At 42.0% G+C, this 19,212-nt stretch overlaps 1 protein-coding gene across 2 annotated transcripts in view; it reads left to right on the top strand.

Annotated features, from left to right (window-relative positions):
- LOC103317005 (glutamate receptor ionotropic, kainate 2) overlaps positions 1–19,212 on the top strand; it is a 661,640-nt gene that overhangs the window by 268,354 nt on the left and 374,074 nt on the right. For both annotated transcript variants that reach the window (XM_031926014.2, XM_031926013.2), the window contains exon 7: positions 16,120–16,293. In XM_031926014.2, coding sequence (XP_031781874.1) covers positions 16,120–16,293 — 174 coding nt within the window. The remainder of the gene's footprint in view (positions 1–16,119; positions 16,294–19,212) is intronic.

Raw genomic sequence — 19,212 nt, 5'->3', positions numbered from 1 at the left:
TATCAATAAAAATACTTATAGTATAAATTTTAATTTTGAATCCCTTAAAATCCATTATAATGATCTCAAAATTTAATTCCAAATTACTAGGAAAAAAGCTTAATTGTACCAAAGAGCAAAAAACAAGTAAGTAATAAAAACAGTTGCAGCGAAACCGTAGCACTATTGTACCAGTAATTAGCCCACCCTGAATGTTCTCTCGCATTGAATCCGACCCACCATTGCAAACAGACGTAGCGACCGAATCGCGAGTAGTAGAGCGCGGATACACGGCGAATGTATGAGACACCTCGGAACCGGAGCGCTCCTCGCTAATCCCAGCAGGAAAGGAAGGCGGATAGGTACTCTTTATTGAGGGCAATAGTGCATAAGAATTGGATACTGCAGAAGGGATTATACGGGAATTGGGATACGCCCTGCGCGACCCGACCTGACAGACTCAAGCTCGGTGACGTTGTTTCGGCAGAACTGCGGCTAGGCGTCTGACTACGAAAAAAAGGAAACAAGACACGAGCAAATAACGGAATGAAGGGTCAACTAACGAAATATCAAATTAAAATAAAATTGCTACTTACTTGCGCACTAGGTGAAACCATGGAAATGGGCCCAGACAGAGGTCGATCACGTCGGAAGACACGAAAACCAGATGAAGAGGCAAATTCCTGGGACCGGTGGGAACCACGGTCAGCCGCTCGAGTTAAAGCAGAAGAGGAGTCACGCGCAGCAGGTACCTCTCAAACGACACTTCGACCACGACCAGACTGAAGGCGTGATAAACGCCGCCCTCTGAGAGCTCCACGACACCAACGTGTGGTGGATCCACGGTAGGATTAAAACTTCTGATAACGTTCGTCGACGTCGAAGACCTTAAGTAGTTCCGAACGGACCAAAGGAACAGCATGTCCTCAATCATCTGATCAAGGGAGACGGCCGGAGCCTCAACTCGAGCCAAAATGCAATCGACAGAAGCTTGTACCTCACTAGCTGGGAAATACCGCCTAGGGTAAGGGCACCCAAAAGCACGAGGTCCAGATCCAGATCCACGTGAACCAGAAGATGCCATCTTTCTTTCTCTTCTCTGAAAACGCTAAAGAAATAAGTAAGGTAAGAACGCAGCCTTTACAGAAAATAAACTGACGAAGCGCAATTGATAAACAAGCACTTAACTTAACAATAAACTCACGAAAAGATGAACTAACAAAACATGGCGCTAAAAAGCACTCGAAGGAAAATACGTAACGGTCAACAAAACAGACAGACAGCAATTCGGCTAGCAGTGAGGTAAAGAGGAGCGATTGCGATCAATTTATACACACGAGCAGAGATTTTCCTGATATCAAATTCGCACAAACCCTTTTAGTGGGGATAGACGAAAAAGTCGTCGAGACAGCGTCAGCACTTAGTCCGGAAGGCAAGGTGCGACGGCAGACGGTGAAGCGCGCAGAAAATATAGGGAACAAAAAACACGGACGTATACAAAATACTACGAACGATATTACAATACAATTATTTAACCACGAAACGATTACGATTTTTAACTATGTAACACCTCAATTGTATAATCGCCAAGACAGAGATGTGAAACGATTACGGCACCGGTAATAATAACAATTAGTAACAGGTCATTTGTTATGTAAACAGGGATAATATTACGAGGTATGATTAGAGTAACTAGGAGAATAATACTAATTTAAACCATTGTTAGAAGACCAGAAGCGCGGTAGATGCAAAAGGTAGTACGAAATAAAATAATTCCTTAGCTCCTCTAACTCCAACATGGAAACCCCCCAAACCCTCTGTCTTGTCCCTGCAAAAGCTGGGCATTCACACAGCAGGTGGGAGTTGGTCTCCGTTTCATACTCGCACCACCTGCAGTTCCCGGAGTCCCTCAGACTCAGGTTCCACAGGTGGTATCCTACCCTCCAATGTCCCGTCAGCCAGCCTCAACCTATCCTGCTTAGGCCCCTAATGGTCCGAAGCCACTCCTCAGGTAGGCTGCTGCCCATCAAAGCCCTAGCCTGTTCATTTGTCGCTCAGTTGCGTGTTGAGCCAGTCTTTAATTGCTCTATTAACCTCGCAGGTTAAGACAGCGACTGCGCACCTTCTTGCACAAATGCCGCCCGCGCCCCTACCCGCTAACCTGTCCACCTTTTCGTTACCTACCACACTGATGTGTCCCGGTACCCACACCAGTCTCACCGCGTTGTGTTCTGCCAGTGATTCCAGCGCCTGTTTGCAGCTTATTACCTCTTTTGAGGAAATACTGATACTGTCCAGCGCCATGAGAGCTGCCCTGCTATCCGAGCAGAAGCTTACAGTTCTTTGTCCTGTGCCTCTCTCCAACAGCCATTTAGCAGCTTCTGTAATGGTTCTGAAACATCGTAGCATAGTGGTCGAGTGAGCACACAAATTCTTGTGTGTCTCCCTTTTCCCAGGCACCTGCTCCTACACCGTTCTCATTTTTTAAGATATTTGTATACCACACCGCACTGTTTTTTAAAAGTTCATGTGAACCCGTCTTCCATTCTTCCCTTTCTGGGATTATAATCGAGAACGGCATAGAGAAAAAAATTCTTTTCGCCATTCTATCACAACCTCTTTCTTCCATTAGCGGCATTACTTGTTCCAGAAGTGCCGCATCCTTGAAATTTGAACAGTTCGTTGATTTCGCTATTCTGCGGAACGTCCTGCACGCATTTACCCTTATTACCTTGCCTAGTGGAGGGAATTCCAACAGTCTTTCCATAGCAACCGTGGGTGTCGTTCGCATGGATCCCGTGATTCCTCCCATAACCAATCTTTGCACCCTGTCTAGTGCCCTTGTGTGAGTTATCAACTCACACATATGGCCCTATACCAGTGTCCTATCGGTGAGTCTTGGTTTTATGATTACCTCATATAGCCATCTCACTTTATCCGGTTCTAGACCCCAGGTATTTCCAAAAGCCCTCCCGCAGGCTCAGAAAGTGCCTTTCGCTTTCTCGCATTTATATTTGATATGTTTCCCCCAGTTCAGTCTGGCGTCAAGTGTGACTCCTAGGTATTTGACTTTCTTTACCAATTTCAGGGGAACTCCATGGAGTTGGAGCCCTTCCATCGGCTTGGTTTTATACTTGTTCGTACACAGCATGACACTAACTTTTTTACGGTTAACCCCCAGTTTTACTTTATTACACCATTTCTCCACCAGGCCCAGTGCGAACTGCATTAGACCTGCTAGCACGTCCTCGTCGTCCCCCCTAATCAGGATGACGATGTCGTCTGCATATGCCTGTGCGTTTGTACTAGCCTCGTTCAGGATGCAGAGCAAGCTGTCCACCACCAAGCACCATAGTGTCGGTGACAGTACTCCTCCTTGTGGGCATCCCTTCCGCACCACTCCTTTGCAAGAGTACGCTCTTCAGGCAGCCACTATCGTCCTGGTCCTCAGCATAACACTGATCTACCTGGCGACAGTTGCTGGTATTGCGTGCTCCCCCATACCTGCTGAAATCACCATGCCGGTCGTGTAATTGAAAGCCCCTTCGATGTCTAGGAAAGCCACCAATACCAAACCCCTGTTTTTCATGCCCTTTTGAATAAAGCTGACCGCGTCCACCAACGCTGTGTCCACTGACTTTCTTGTCAGGGCATTACTAAGTAACCACTCTTTGTCCTTTTGGTCCTTGCAGTGGAAGATTAGTGCACTCCTCTGGAACCAATTATCCAAGAAACTTGGAAAATAGCCTCCGTCTGGGGCGTCATCAATCTCCCCCTTCAAGGCCTCTAGGACCTTCTTTCCCTGGTCCTCGTCAAGGCGCTCTTCCGGGTACTTGACTGGAACGATAGCCACCTTCTAAGTCAGTAGCCACCGCTCGGCTGTAGCTCTTTGGAGCGTCCCTAACGGACCTATTCTTAAGCTCCCTGGGGGTGAAGCTGTCGGAGTGTTGTCTTTTGGTCGCGCCCGCAAGGGTCCTAACTTGAGACCCCCCAGGAGCGTCCTCCAGACGCTTCGGCCTCAGCTTCGCCCCCGAGGCTAGCTTCCTATTAGCATGCCTGTTTCTTTTCTTTACCATACTGTTTTCAGTTTTCGAGGAGGCACCGGTATTTGCAGCTGGGGCAGATCCTGCAGCCTCCCGGTGACTCTCCTAGGAACTTGCACCGGTATTTGCCGTCTTGATGACAGCTGCCCGGTCTTTTAGAATACCGTCCGTGAGGACTTGGTTTGAGCTGGGGAGCTATTTTGTTGCTGGCACTTTTGCAACCGTTTCCTGTGTTTCATTCTTTTCCATTACATTTTTTTCTTATAATGTTAACGGGTGTGTTAGTGTGTGTCGAGCAAGCCCCGCCCTCGCATCCCGAACCAGTATGCTCCCCAGAAGCCACTCACCGCGGAGAAGCCAATTCCGACGCCTGTGGCCTCAGCAGGGCACCCCACCCAACCCAACATGGCCTTATCCGGTCACCATCCGGCACTGTTAGGTCAGGCGGGATTTTTCGACGGCTGATAGGGCAGCCAGGTCATGCTGGTTAGGCTGACCCGGGCCCCTGTACTATCCGACGGCCTAGGAGCGCCAGACAACCTATTTTTCCTACGGTACCCTCAGATCGATGCAGTCAGCCCCCCTCGAGTGACTCCAGTGGACATACGTGCCCGGGGGCAGCTTTGGGGTCGGCAGTGTGTGAGTGTTGGGGTGGAACATGTGTGTTCATGGATTGTGTATCCCAACCAGCACTATCGCCTACGCCTGGTTGGGGGATTGCTCCTAGCCTCTAGTCGGTTCGCCAGGCAGTTTTCGCTCTCCTCCCTCTGATACGAGGAGAGATAAGTGAGTCCCGCCCCCAGGCCCGTTGAGAGTCCGGGGCAAGGGATAGCCCTTTTTAGAGGGATCCCGCACTCGAGTGAGAGCCCTTTTTACGAGGATCCACATATATTTGAAAGCCCGTTTTACAGGGAATCAGACACAGCCAGAAACATTCAATCTCTCTCGCTGGGTCTGGGTCCGAGATCCGCCGCACAATCGACCAGAGGAACCCCCTCACCGGGCCAACGGGCACACGACGAGATGGCAATCTATTTGCAAAAGTGATCAAGAAAAATAGGGTCAATATTGGTCGGTACTACACAGATATCTTCAATGTAAGGATGCTGATAGCAATAATAAGGTTATGAAAAAAGTAGAGAAAGATAACCAAGAACAGCAAAAAATTAAAAAAAAAACTACTATAATGAAGGCAACGGCGATGACAGTTACGATGACAACGTAATACAGAGGATCGAAGAAGAGGATCGGGTCGATGCAGGTATCATAGATAGTGTACCTTTAAAGTTAAGATAGAAAGCTGGTCACGTATTGCGGAAATTACAACTGAGTGGCAACATTACTTGGGATGGGAACGGTGTCGTGACAATAGGTTGCGTGACTACAAACAATGCCAACATGATTGATCTGATAAGCGATACAATGAGAAATAGAAAATGCATACCACCATTTGGTCATACGCAATTTGCCGTTGCTCTTCGTGAATCATTTATACCAAGAGAATACATCGGTAATAAACGCGTTTGAAAAAACATGATAGCTAGTACATCAAGTGTTGTTCTACCTGGGAATTCTACACTAGTACCGCCAGGTGGTGCTAGAGAAGCTATTTTACGCCAGATTTTAACGCCGGGTGGCATCAATAGTCTATTTAATACGCCACGTCGCCGTGCTGAGAGTACTGGTCGCGCAAGCAGCAGTACTGTTGACAGCAGCGAAGCGGACGAAATCAGCAGTGGTGTAGCAGCGCAAGTGCTGAAGCAAAAAAAAAAAAAAAAAAAAAATAGTCGCAGGTCAAGCGAGTGCGAAAAAGAAAGTAGCCGTGTCCGATTCTAAGGTCTCAATATGGCGACGATTGAGTGGGAGATTCAGCCCTGGAAAGAAACCAAAATCAGCATCAAAGAAGACGAAGAACAAGAACGAATGAGTGTGAAAAATAGTGCTCTGGATGAATTGATTGATTTACTATCTTTTGAAGTGCATGTACCCGGATACAAATTCTGTAGACCAGGTACAAAAATAGCAGAACGTATTGAATGTGGTAAAGTCGGTATCAATCCTTTGGACGAGACGTGTCGTCAGCACGATCTAGCCTATGACGATAAGCAAGGCAACTGACGCAAGGCTGATCGAGTCTTAGCTGAATAAGCATTTTCGCGAATGCTCGCTGATGAAACAGCCGGAGACGAGCGCACGCTAGCGATAAAGACAGCCTCTGGCATGGTGAGCAAAAGAAATCAGACAGTAGCAGCAGTAATAGCAGTATTAGCAAAGCTGATGACACTGTGAAATATGGGGCTAGAAAACAACAAAAACATCGTAAAGAGAAAACAATTAAAGTGACTAAAGATATAACGCAAGATGAGTAGAAGAGGAAGATTCAAGAACGTTTATCACGCGCCTCCGCATCTGATAGCGTACGCTAGTGTTAATAAACTTTTTTAAAGCTACACGTGCGAGAATAAAAAACATTAAAAAAAGAGAAAAAACCAATCGCGAAAATGTTGTTGAGTGGCTCGAGAGTCAAGATGCGTATAATCTACACCGGCCAGTTGCGCGACGTAGTAATAATGTGCGTAATTTGGATGACGTGTGGGAGGCTGGTCTCATGGATTTAATATCCTTAAAAACTTACAATGACGGTTACGCTTATATCTTGACTGTCATCGATGTTGTCAGTAAATATAGATGGCTGGAACCGATCAAGCAGAAAACTTCAAGAAATACTGCTGAGGCTTCCTTGCGGGTGCTGTCGAGAAGCAATAGTCGTGAACCAATGAGTCTCCAGACAGACAAGGGCAAAGAATTCCTCGGTTTAAAACAGTCACCACTCTTCTAGGTCTTCTGCGCGTACATAATTTTATTTTTAGAAAAGATCAGTAATTATTCAATGATCTACGTCGTTATTATGATGGCAGATCATAAATAGAAATTTGATTCTATCTTATAATATATTATTATAATGAGAGAGGTCCGGGATACCAGGTAATGAAAATACATTACAATGATAAAATTTTGTTATTTCTTTTCAATAAATCAAATAAATATATTCAATTGATAGTCTTTTTAGATAGAATATTACGCATATCGCAAATATTCTTGGCAATAAAAAAGTTTATATGTTGGATTGTACAATATAGTTATAAGGCAATACGCTTTAATTTGCGTTATTGGCTTTACATCCCGATTTTCTAAGTATACAAAATATTTAAAATTATTATAAGTTTCTCTACCTGATACGCGTTAGTTGCGTTATCAGGTTCGACACGCTGAATTTATAAGTCTTTTGAGATACCGAAATATTTCTAAGATCTATATTTTTTTAAGGCGTAAGTTGCTCTTGAGAAGAGACTAGGCACCTCAGTTGCGCTGGAGCTAGTAAGCATAGATAGCTCGTACAGGTCCTTATATAGGCAGCGGAGATAGCGGGTATCGAGCCTCTGAAAAAACTCAAACCACAATCATACCTGCACACGTACATTCACACCTATAAACATTTATCATTCATGCACATATATTCTAATGCGCGCGCCGCGCCGCTGCTCGCTCGCTACTTCTTCCTTTATCTTATTGCGCCGCTGCGCTCGCCGCTCGCTGTGTATAGATATACACGCGTGTTGCGCGATCTCCCCGCTTTCTCGCTGCTGCCTGCTGCTGCCCCTGGCTGACTCGTGGTGCTGCTTGTATTCTGCTCCTGCTGTGAGCTCAGCTGTCAGATGTGGCGCAGAGCTTTCAAATAAAGAGTGGGGGAACGCGAGATACTCGCGTACAATCTAAAAATGTTATTCAACTAATTTTTGTTTATTTTTTATAATTTTCTGCGGAGCTTGTACAGGGTGTTACAGATTGTGAGACGCAGGACGTTTTGCGCAACAACGACATTGTTCACAGAGTGGCATGCAGTCCGGATACAAAGGCTGTCATTGCTGAGAGAGTGATAAAAACTATTAAAGAGTGAATTTGGCGATAATTTACTCACAAAAATACACGCAGATACATTGACGTGTTGCAGAATGTTATAGAGGCGTACAATCACAGCAAGCACTCAGCAACAAAAATGACACCAGCATCTGTGACCTTGTACAACGTTAACAAAACGCAAGAGAATTTAGAGCGTCGTTATAATAATAAAAATGAGCGCAAACTCAACTAAAAGATTAAAGTTGGTGAGCTGGATCGTGTCAGTCGTGCACGAAGCGTGTTTGACAAGAGATACGAGAGTGGTTGGACACTAGAGTTATTTGAAATTGCACGTCCTGACGTTCTGACACGTCAACCACCAGTCTACCATTTACAAGATTTGTCAGGTGAGGACATAGACGGTTCTTTCTACAGGGAGGAATTGAGCAGAGTCAGAAAGATTTTTGATGCAACATCATTTGAAGTAGAAAAAATTTTACGTTGCAGAGGAAAGGGTCGTTCATAGAAGTATATTATCAGCTGGAAAGGTTATCCAGAAAAGTTCAATTCCTGGGTCAAGGCTAATCAAGTTTCGCAAATATGAAAGATAAGTTTTACATATTCTGCCTACCAACAGCAGCATGAATTATTTCACGAAAAACACTACAACGCATTATATTACACAGTTGTCACAAAAGATCAAATTACAAGGTTCATGGCTGGTCGCGCTCACAGAGATTCAGATCCCCTTAACATTTCAACACGTGCCACCCGAGAAAGAAGAAATAAAAATTTCGCTGAAACGAATTCTTCCCACGAAACTGGAGACGAATCAGCTAAAAGTGAAAAATTTTACAATCACAGAATCAATGATTCGTCCAGGAAAGTACAAAGACGTCTACAGTCTGGTTGAGGAGATAAATAATTTAGAATGTGTTAGTGGGCATTTGAAGGTGACAGTTGAACATGGTGGCTATGTAAGAGTCACCAGAATCTGTGGAAAACTAACTGCTTTCAGTTTAGTCAGGAGCTCTGTTTATCGAAAAAAGTGCGAAAAATTCTTGGATTTAAAAAAGATAGGCAAATTCTTTTGCTTCCTCCTAGAGGAAGCTTTGTAATAGTAAAATTTTGAGTTTTGTCAAAACGTCTAGAAAATAATTTTTGGAGTGATAGAAGTTCAAATCAAGTGTTTTTAGAAAATGTCCGTATAGATGTGTGTGTATTTTTTTGTGGCGTAGGCAGAGCAAGATCTGCCAAATGGCCCTTCGACACCGGATCCCAAGAGGTACTATCGTTGAACAATACTTCCGTGAAGCCCGTTAACTAGCCTTTTTATGGCTTCTCCTTTGAAGTTGACATTTCCGTACATCCTCCATTCACCAAGGTGATTAAGGGTTCAGAATCAGACTCGTCTTCTTTAATCTGCATCGTCCTGCCGTCTTATTCCTTGTGCATCATCCAGCCGTCTGCTTCCTACCGCTTCATCCGGTCGTCTAATTCGAGCAGCATCGACCGGCCATCCTCTGAACAGACTTAACTCCGACACCTACGTTCCTCTGCATCGGGTGAGGGAGTCTGGGCTTAACTCAGTTACCTACGTTTCTCAGCATCGGTCTGAGGAGCACTTAGAGGTACTCAACCCTAGCTCCTACGTTCCTCTGCATCGGGCAGGGGAGTGAGAGCTCAACTCTGTGAACTACGTTCCTCTGCACCAGTCCGAGAAGCGTGTTGTATCTATTACTTACTGGCCTTCGTCTAGCAACAGTTTTACTAAGCTGTTTCGCCATGTTCTTCCCTTCTATTTTCTTCGTTAATTCTAACCTTCTTGATAATAGTCCTTACGCAGTTCTTTACTGCGCACCAGGCATCTTTTGACGCTTGCATAGCTGTCATCTTAGGGGTCACCCTAGCCTGAAGGTACAGCTCAAGTAGCTTTCGTTTCATTTCGTATCGTGAACAGTTGCAGAAGACATGTTCCGCATCTTCATTTGCTTCCAAACATACTAGGCAATTTGGATTATCCTTTATCTTGAAGCGGTGCAGGTAGGCTCGAAAGCACCCATGTCCGCTCAAAAACTGCCTTCCCCGTGTTGTCTATTAGTGCAGCCAACACCACGGTATGAAGCGTCTATCGCCCATTTCCACTGAAATCCTGTCGTCTTTGCCACTGCCTTCCCCGTGTTGTCTATTAGTGCAGCCAACACCACCTGGTAAGGTGCGTCTATCGCCCATTTCCACTGAAGTCCTATCGTCTTTGCCACTTAGCTAGGTTTTGTTCCTTTGCGGATTTTTAAAATTCCTTTGAGTATTGTCACCAGGCCGGTTTTCTTCGTATATATTCTTTTGTTCTGTCGCTAGGAGGTCAATAGGCGGCATACTTGAAATAACGCACACTGCATTTTCTGATACTGTTCGGTAGGCAGAAGCAACCCGCGATGCACTTCTCCTATAAATTGTTGACAGCTTTCGTGCATAGGACTTCACCAACACGGCGTCCGCCCATATTGAGGCACCGTATAATATAATTGATGTAGTTACACTGGCTAGGACGCTAAGAGTAACATTCGGCCCTACGTTAGCCTACCTAAATTTGGCATTAGTCGCGATAGTGCAGCACCGACTTTAGCTGCCTTATTGCTTGCCCTCGAAAGATGCTGCTTAAACGTTAGTCTGACGTCTATGGTGATTCCCAGGTACTCATTGGTCGGCTGAGAGTTTATTTCGTGTCCGTTCACTGGCAGCGTTATTGTCTCTATTTTCTTTCTACTATATATGAGAATAGCGTCCGTTTTATGGCTAGCAAGCTCAAGTCCAGTCTGCTTTAGCCAATCGTGGATTATACTTACTGCCTCATTAGCGATTTCCGTCGCCTCTTTCTTTTGCTTTGCTACTACCACTACTGCAATGTCATCTGCAAACCATACAACTGTTGCACCTTCGGGTAGCTCTAGCCTAAGTACACCATCGTATATGATGTTCCACAATAGTGAGCCGAGCACTAACCCTTGTGGGACCCCTCCGGTTACTTGATAGGTTTTCGTGCCGCTCTCTGTGTCATACAAAAGGGTTCTGTCTTTCAGGTAGTCAGACATAATCCTTCTTATATATGCAAGTACTTCTTTTTTCCGTAGTGCTTCCTGTATCTAGCCCCAGCTGGCTGAGTTGCACTTTTAACGTATTTTTAACATCCAGTGTTATAATAACACAGTACTGCTTCGATCATCTTTTCCATCTTTTTCCTTCTGTTGTAGTTCTAGCGATGTCAACTACTAAGCTTATGGCATCAAGAGTGGAGCGTTTTTTCCTGAAGCCACTGCCTATTAATATTCCGCAAGTGCGCCTGGTTTTTCAATGACTTAGTCCATTCTAACGCCGATTATGCGCTCTAAGATCTTGCCCGGGGTATGGAAGGTCTTGCCTGCTCTGTCTATTCCTGATGGCCCTGTTCTGGTTTGCAATGCCAGGGACACTTTTATCCTCTTTGCTTGCCTTATTCACCTTTTTCTTTGACTTTCTTGTGACGACTTCCTGCCACGCTGTATTTTTAGCTTGATTATCTGCTCCTTTGTTTCCTTCACTTCTATCCTGTGAAATAGTTGAGACTTCCTCTTTGTACCCGCCTTTCGGGATCTGAGGCTTGGGGTTGTCTGTGTTTCCCTCCCCTGTGTTCCCAGGCGCTGGCATTGCAGTAAGTTATCTTCTGCGATGCATAGATCCTCATAGCTCGCTCTTGTGATTCGGGCAAGGTCTTTAATTTGCTTGTGCACATTGTGTCTGTCCCTGACATACTCATTAGTTCATCGATTCGACTGCCAAGGCGATTCAAGCGCGCCTTCCTTTGCGTTATGCATGCAGCTCTCTTATCTCAGTCTGCATCAACCTCCATTTGCATATTACCTGCGTCTCTACATGCAGCAGTGATCAGGTGATAAACCTCTGCGGCTTCTAAGTGAGTTTAGCCCTCCCCAAAATCCATGGTGCCAGCGTCGACCACCGAGGCTTTTACCCGATCGGAATCGACGGCGGAACTGGGCACTGTGGCTTGACCCGCTTGGGGTAGTAATGTTATTAACTCACTATCCATGTTTGATTTATGTTCGGAGTTTCTTCCCCTAGCCTGTTTGGTCCGCAGAGCATATTTTATTTCTGCTCTACCCTTCGGCCCGTTGAGGAGACCTATAGCAATAATGCATTTGAAAGAAAATAAAATTACCAACTTTTTCTCGTTTGGTCTTCGGGATCGACCGCTTTGTCCGGTAGATAAAATAAAAGAGGTGATTTTTTTTTAAAAATCCATATCTCTAAAACTGAACATTATAACCTCGCGAAAAAAAATCATGTCGATGTGTCATGTATTAAACTATATCCCATTAATATTTCAAGTGATTTGAATACTTATTTTTTCAGTAATAAATCGAAAACTGAAAAAATGAGTTTTTTTTGTGCCGCGATTACGGACGTAAAAAGGCCTTATTGCATTTGTGGTTTTGGAAAAAAGTAGATATTTTATGTGTTTTGGCTAAGTTCATTGCACAGCTTTCAAATTCCCATTCTTCGTAAGATATCAAGGTTTCAATTTTTTTTTGAAAATTTTTTTATTTCTTAAATCCCCAAAACAATGTAGACAAATGCTTCAAAATTTTATTGGGCAATTCGCCATAAAAAAAGCTATCTGCTGCTGAAATTTTTAACGATTTCGTTGAGCGGTTTTCTAGTAAAAAGCTAAAATGTAAAAATCGATTTTTCTAAAATTGAGCGAGCGACCTATCTAATGAATAGTCAGTTGTTTTGATGGTTAGGTTGGCTAGGAACACATATAAACATGCGTGAATACCTGTGAAAAAAAAATTGATGGCAGAGTTCGTATTCTATAATAAAAAAACAGAGGGGTCTGCAAACTTTTGGACAATGAACGATCCAAAACTTATATATTAAATGATGTATCAAAACCCCCCTCATACATTAGCAGGCAGGTATACTGTATATTAAAACAATATTTTATTCATTGGACCTATAAATTTAGTTCGAGGGAGCTTTGTGGATGTTTTTTTCAATCAGAAACCTGTGTCGCCGCCTACCAATGCCTATGCTTACAGGGCGTACATAGAAACATTGCTAAATTATGGACCTGCCGCTAAATCTTCTTGTCGACTGTTTTGTGGTTTAACGATACACAGCGGTGTACATGGTAAAACATTGGACAATATTATATTGGGTTAGCTACAAAAAAGAATTATCCTAGGGTTTGTTAATAACAAAGCTTTCAATGGCGATCGACAGCTTAACCCCTTTAATTTCGAACATTTTAATATAACTTTCCAATGTTTGTACGTTGACGGTGTACAGGTGCCTTCAAAGCCACTGTAACCTGACTTTAGAGCAAAACATCTATATGTAGATGCGTATTATACACTATTCTCTGGTACAGGTATACACTTTCTCAACGAGAGCAATCAAATAACGCGTGAATCATATCCACATGGTTGCTGCACTTAAAACGGTCACGACTTATCACGGTCCTGTAGTAATTAAATTTATGTAAGAATACAAAATCTATTGCTTTTACTATCTGAAAAGTCGCGAACATTTACTAATCTGCGTCGTGATACTGACAACAGATTAAATAGAAAGATTTTAAATTTTTATAATAATTCTCAATTATGATAGTTCAGGTCCGGGATACCAGATAGTGGAGGTTTATCGCAATAAAGAGATTTTTGTTCTTTATAACACAAATAAATATATTCAAATAAATAAATAATAGAATATTGCGTATATCTTGCATATATTCTGTGTATCACAAAAATTAAATGGGTAAATTTTGATTTTTACAAACAAAAATAAACAGATACGCGTTTAAGTTGCGTAATCTGATTTGAATCGTATGATTACAAGAAGAGATTTTATGCAGATACGCTTAAATTTGCGTTATTTGATCGTATACGAAATTTTACAAGTTTAAATTAGGTATCAAAATTTTTCTAAATTATTTTGACAAGAATTAGAATTTTTCTAAGTCTAGGACTGATACGCTTTATGATGCGATATCGTGCCTAACTCGAAATTTTTATAAGTGTAAAAATATTTGAAAATATTCTAAGTCTTTTACCTGCTGAAGGCATAAGTTGCTCAAGAGCAGGAACTAGGCGCTTTAGTTGCGCTGGCGCTTAAGTTGCGCTTCGGCTAGTCTCGTACTGGCCGTGCGGGTCCTTTTATAGACCTCGGAGCGAGCGGGGATCGTGCCGCCGAAAATACTATCACATTCACACTTTCACACAGACATTCACACCTATGTACAAAACCCATTCATACACATAATGTATAGTATGCGCGCGCTACGCCGCCGCCGTCGCTTCTCCTTCTCTTGCGCTGCTGCGCTTGCCGCTACTATATACATATATATAGTGTGTTGCGCGCTCTCCCTCTTCTTTCGGTGTTGCTGCTACCACCGCTCGCTGGCTCGTGGCGCTGCTGAAGTTGCGCTGTCAGCTATAGTGCGGGCTCATCCTAATTGAAAATGGGGGAGCGCGATACTCGCGTAAAATCTAAAATTAAAATATATTTTAGTTTTTATTATGTATAGTTTTTTGCGGAGCTTGTACGGGGCGTTACACACTAATAGCAATATTTGTTGGTGTAATATGTCTTTGTTCACACAGACTTAATGGTTCAGATAGTTTAGATTGTTTGTGCCTTAATGGAGGTCGTTGTAATCCTATTTCTAAGATTATAACGATTAATCAGCTACAATTTATAAAAAATAATTGCCTTTTTGTATAGTGCTTAAACAACGATAAACGTCAGTTGCAAATGAGTAGGGCTAGAAATACTTTTTTTGCTTATGCCAATGACGTCCTAATCCTAATTGTACTGTTTTATCATTAATAATACCTATATATATATATATATATATATATATATATATATATATATATATATATATATATATATATATATATATATATATATATATAAACATTTTGAATACATGAATTTTATTCCGCCCCAATTAAGTACAATACACATACAGGGTAGCTGAAAAAGATGTGTTTGGATACCTGACACTTCACTAGGGGACATTCTACCAGTTGACATTTCGACAAGTTTGTTCTAGTACCAAGTTGCTTACCTGACGTCGCGAGAAAATCCTGATATTGCCAACTCGGGGTTGCACTGAAATGGCAAATTGGGCTAGACATAGCTTTTCAGTAATCTCTAAATCCTTACAGAGTTATTCGGGTGAAGAAATATGTTATAACAGCATCATATACGATTCCTGGCGAAATGTCATCTTGGAAAAATGCTATCCTTACGAAATTTCCCTAGCAAATGGTCGCCCGACGAAGTGTTAAAACTACCCCAATGCTCGTGGTGGTACTGATTTTGGGATGTTATCGGGTTGCTTAACCCAAGTAGAGATGATGGGGAGTCAACGCAACTACCCATATGAAAATTATACTTATTATTACATTACGTATACATGCACGCCTGCCTTTACATTAAATCAGGTTAAATTGATAAATACGGTAAGGATATAAAGTAAAAACAGGACGGAAAACAGTTATATGAGAAAAATCTCAAATCTGTTTGGATGTGGAATTTTATTCGCATTGCTGTAGTTTACAGGCAAGGACAATCGGTAGCGACTGACATCACATTGCCTAGCAAGACTATAAAAAGGGTGCATGCGGGCACATACTCTCTATCCATCTTGCGACAGATTGTTTTGATTCTAAGACGACTTAGATAAAAATGGTATAGTTAGAAAAACACATTATCCGTGTTCACTTAAGCACGAGTTTCCCTTCTTTCGTAAAATTTATTTATTGTGAGTTTCAAATTATTATTAACAGACGCATTTGCTGGTGATCTATTGTGTTCACTCCTTGCCCCGATATTTTCGCAGAATTCATCAGCTCATCTCCATACGGAAAACAAAACCATCGATCCTCATACGTTGTTACAGGATTTTCAGAAACTAAATCGTACAAAAGTGAAGAGACAAACTTGAATTTGAGCACACGGCCTCGATATCCCAAAGCAAACTTTCACCATTGAACTAACGACGCAATACTCTGCACTAATGACGACTGGCTTTTGAACAAGTGCTGATCACGTCCTACGCCCGTTACAATACAACAGTAAAATAAGATTTATTTTATAAAACGTTTCGATTTAATAATTACTTGCATTTCAGGTCGAAGCTGCATTGCTGTATGATTCCGTATTCGCATTTAATGATGCTATAAGTAATTCATATAAGGATTATGATTCTAGTAGAAATATAAAAAAAATCATACCAAAACCTCTTTCATGTACTGGGGAAGCAAAATACGAAATTGGATTAAATATAACAAGAAATTTTATTAAGGTACTGTGTATCGCATATATCTATCTACATAATATTAACTAGTAAAGAACGCTCGCTCCGCTTGCGATTTACATATTGATTAAAATAATAATATCTTCGATAATAATTAATTTTTATAGAACGTTTTTGAAATGGTTTAATTAGATTGTCGGATTGAAAAATTTCAATTAATCAAAAAGCACGATTTCAAAAATGTTTTACAAGAATTAACTATACTGCCGAGTATAAATGAATCTATTTAATACAACCGACATTTTATAACAGTAGTTATGTCTACTAGTTTTAATACATGTATATTCGAATAACGTATTACTATTTAAAAATTGTATTATTTAATTATAATAAGAAACTTAATAAACGTATCTTAGAATTTTAAGTAAATTAAATAGGGAATATATATATATATATATATATATATATATATATATATAATGAAGATATCCATAAATTTGTGCTGAAATGATTAAAATTCATATTCAAAGCCTGTGGTAAAACTTATGAATTGTTTGGAGCATTCCTAAAAAATCACAGAGGTAGTAAACATCAAAATAAAGTAAGTAGGTAGGCTATAGGCATATTGGCTCATGCGTATACTGGCTCACCCCCTCTTCTCTCAAAGTAAGCCAGAATCCGAGGTGTGTATTTTAGATGAAGGGATTTTCGATCCCTCCCTTCCTTCTCCTTCAGCTCAAGAATTCACCCTCTTTAAGTAAGCCAGAAACCGAGGTGTGTATTTTAGATGACTTTCCCCTCTCCTAGCAATCGAGAATTTGCCCCACTCTTAAGTTAGTCGGAAACCGAGGTGTGTATAACTCCTTAAGGACCACCTCTGTAGTATATTTTAGCCCCTTCCTCCTTCTTCATCCCTTTTCAAATAGGTGTATAACTGAAAGTCCATACGTTGGGCCTTAGAAGAGAGGAAAAAGAACAGCCTCCTCTTGTATACATGTTAGCTCACTCCCACCAATCTTCTAGAACTTGTAGAAGTTTCGTTTCCCCTCTCTATTTTTTAATATACGAAAAATTTCCTCAGTAGATTTTAAGAAGGCAGAACAGAAGCCTTTGTATTATCAGAAACAGATAGAATGCTATGCTTTTGAGGGGAAAAAATGAAGGCGTGCACGGATTATGCGCACTGATCGATGAGCAGACTGTCGACTGCGCGCAGGTGTACAAAAATACTTAATTTAAAAGATAATCTTTTAAATGGATGACTCTTCACGCGGTCAGTCCTTTAAGAGCGAAACTTAGACGTGAAAGGTAAAAGCATCTGCTGATCGGCAACTGATCCTCCAAAAATCCGAAGTAGTGGCCCGAACCATCAACTGCGCGCGGCAGACCCTCGCGCAAGCGTGTGCAAACATAGCATTTTTTCAACGATGAACGCTCTTTGACTGGAGAAAAATATTATCTTTCGAGTAAATAGTTTTTCACGCGGGCACTTAAGGATTAGAAATCTATCATTTTCGTGCGAACTTCGTGTAGGCACGTGCGCGCGGATTGATGGTTTGTCGACTGCGCGCAGAATATAGCATACTTCAGTGATGATAAATGCTCTGTAGTTAGTAAGATATTCCTCCTAGGTTTCTGCTTATTTTCCACGTTAGGACTAGTAAAAACGTATAAGACTGATTGATGGTTGAATTCCTGAAAGAAAGATCATTTTGAGAGGACAATTTTAGGTATTTCACAGAATAATTTAAATGCCCGAGGATTGGTCGAAATTTTTAAAAGGGCAGTGCTTTTGAGAGGGAAAATGTCTAAGGGAAGGTGGTGGTTGTTTTGGGAGGGAACAAATTTTCATCAATCGTGGGACACAGTTTTGGCAAAAAGATGTGAGGAGGTGTGTTCTTGAAAATTCGGGAGAGAACATTTTTGCACCAACCACAGAACTTTTGAAAAAATGCAGTGTAAAGGGAAGCTGCTGTTTTTACAATAAAAAGCCCATATTAGGCTGCAGTTAGTCAGTTCAATCTTCGGTTTTGAAATCTTACGTCAAGTGAAATGGCACCCAAGAGGAGTCCAGAAAGCCGCAGCAGCAGCAGCAGCAGGAATAGCATCAGAACGATACAGGATAGAATTCGCTAGGTAATTGCCAACGCTCCAACACTTCTTATGATGTTGGAGCATATCTTCTGGACCATGGAGAATCAATTCATGTAAGTTAATAATAAATTACTAATTATTATCATTTTTTATAATTAAAAAAAAAAGATTTTTTCTAAATTTTCGTTTATTAATTTATAGTGCCATCACTGCCACCACATGTGCTATGCAGCAATTATACGAAGGGATCAGGCCAAAAAGCTCTACACCCGGCAATGAACGACGAGAGAGGATGAGCTCTCCGCCCAGCAATCCCCAGCAAGAGAGACCCAGCTCTTCGCCCAGCCCTGGCCACCGAGAGAGGCCAAGCTCTCTGCTTAGCAGTACCCGTCGAGAGGCCGCCTTCAGCTGGACCAAGCCGAGCCGAGACTGAGCCGAGTACTTCAGCAAGTGCATTTCTTAGGCCGATCACATCAGCAAGTGTGAGTGCTAGGCCCAGTCGCCCAGCGATTAAGTGGACAAGCTTTAGGAGATCGAGCTCTTCTTCGAGCTCCAGTTCTATCTCGAGCTCCAGTGGCACCTCAACAAGTTGCAAATCGTGCAAGTAGGTGAGGAGCATCGAGAGTTTGAAACCAATTCCAAAAAAGCTAAATTGGATAGTAAGTTTTTTTTAAATTTATCGTAAATTTTTTTATGTGATTATAATATTTAATATTAATTATTTTGTAATCTTTTTTTTCAGCTGATACAAAAGCTGAGAAGCCATCAAGGCGTGGGCTGCTTAGTTTGAAGAAACAAAGCAGTAGCAGTGGCATGCAGTCCAACACTTAGCAACACCCCAACACTCAACACCAGCAACAGCAGCAGCAACCG

The sequence above is a fragment of the Nasonia vitripennis genome (assembly GCF_009193385.2).
Source record: "Nasonia vitripennis strain AsymCx chromosome 3 unlocalized genomic scaffold, Nvit_psr_1.1 chr3_random0007, whole genome shotgun sequence".
Classification (NCBI taxonomy): Eukaryota; Metazoa; Arthropoda; class Insecta; order Hymenoptera; family Pteromalidae; genus Nasonia; species Nasonia vitripennis.
Note: the sequence above shows the minus strand (reverse complement) of the source record. Positions and strands in the feature narration are given on the sequence as shown.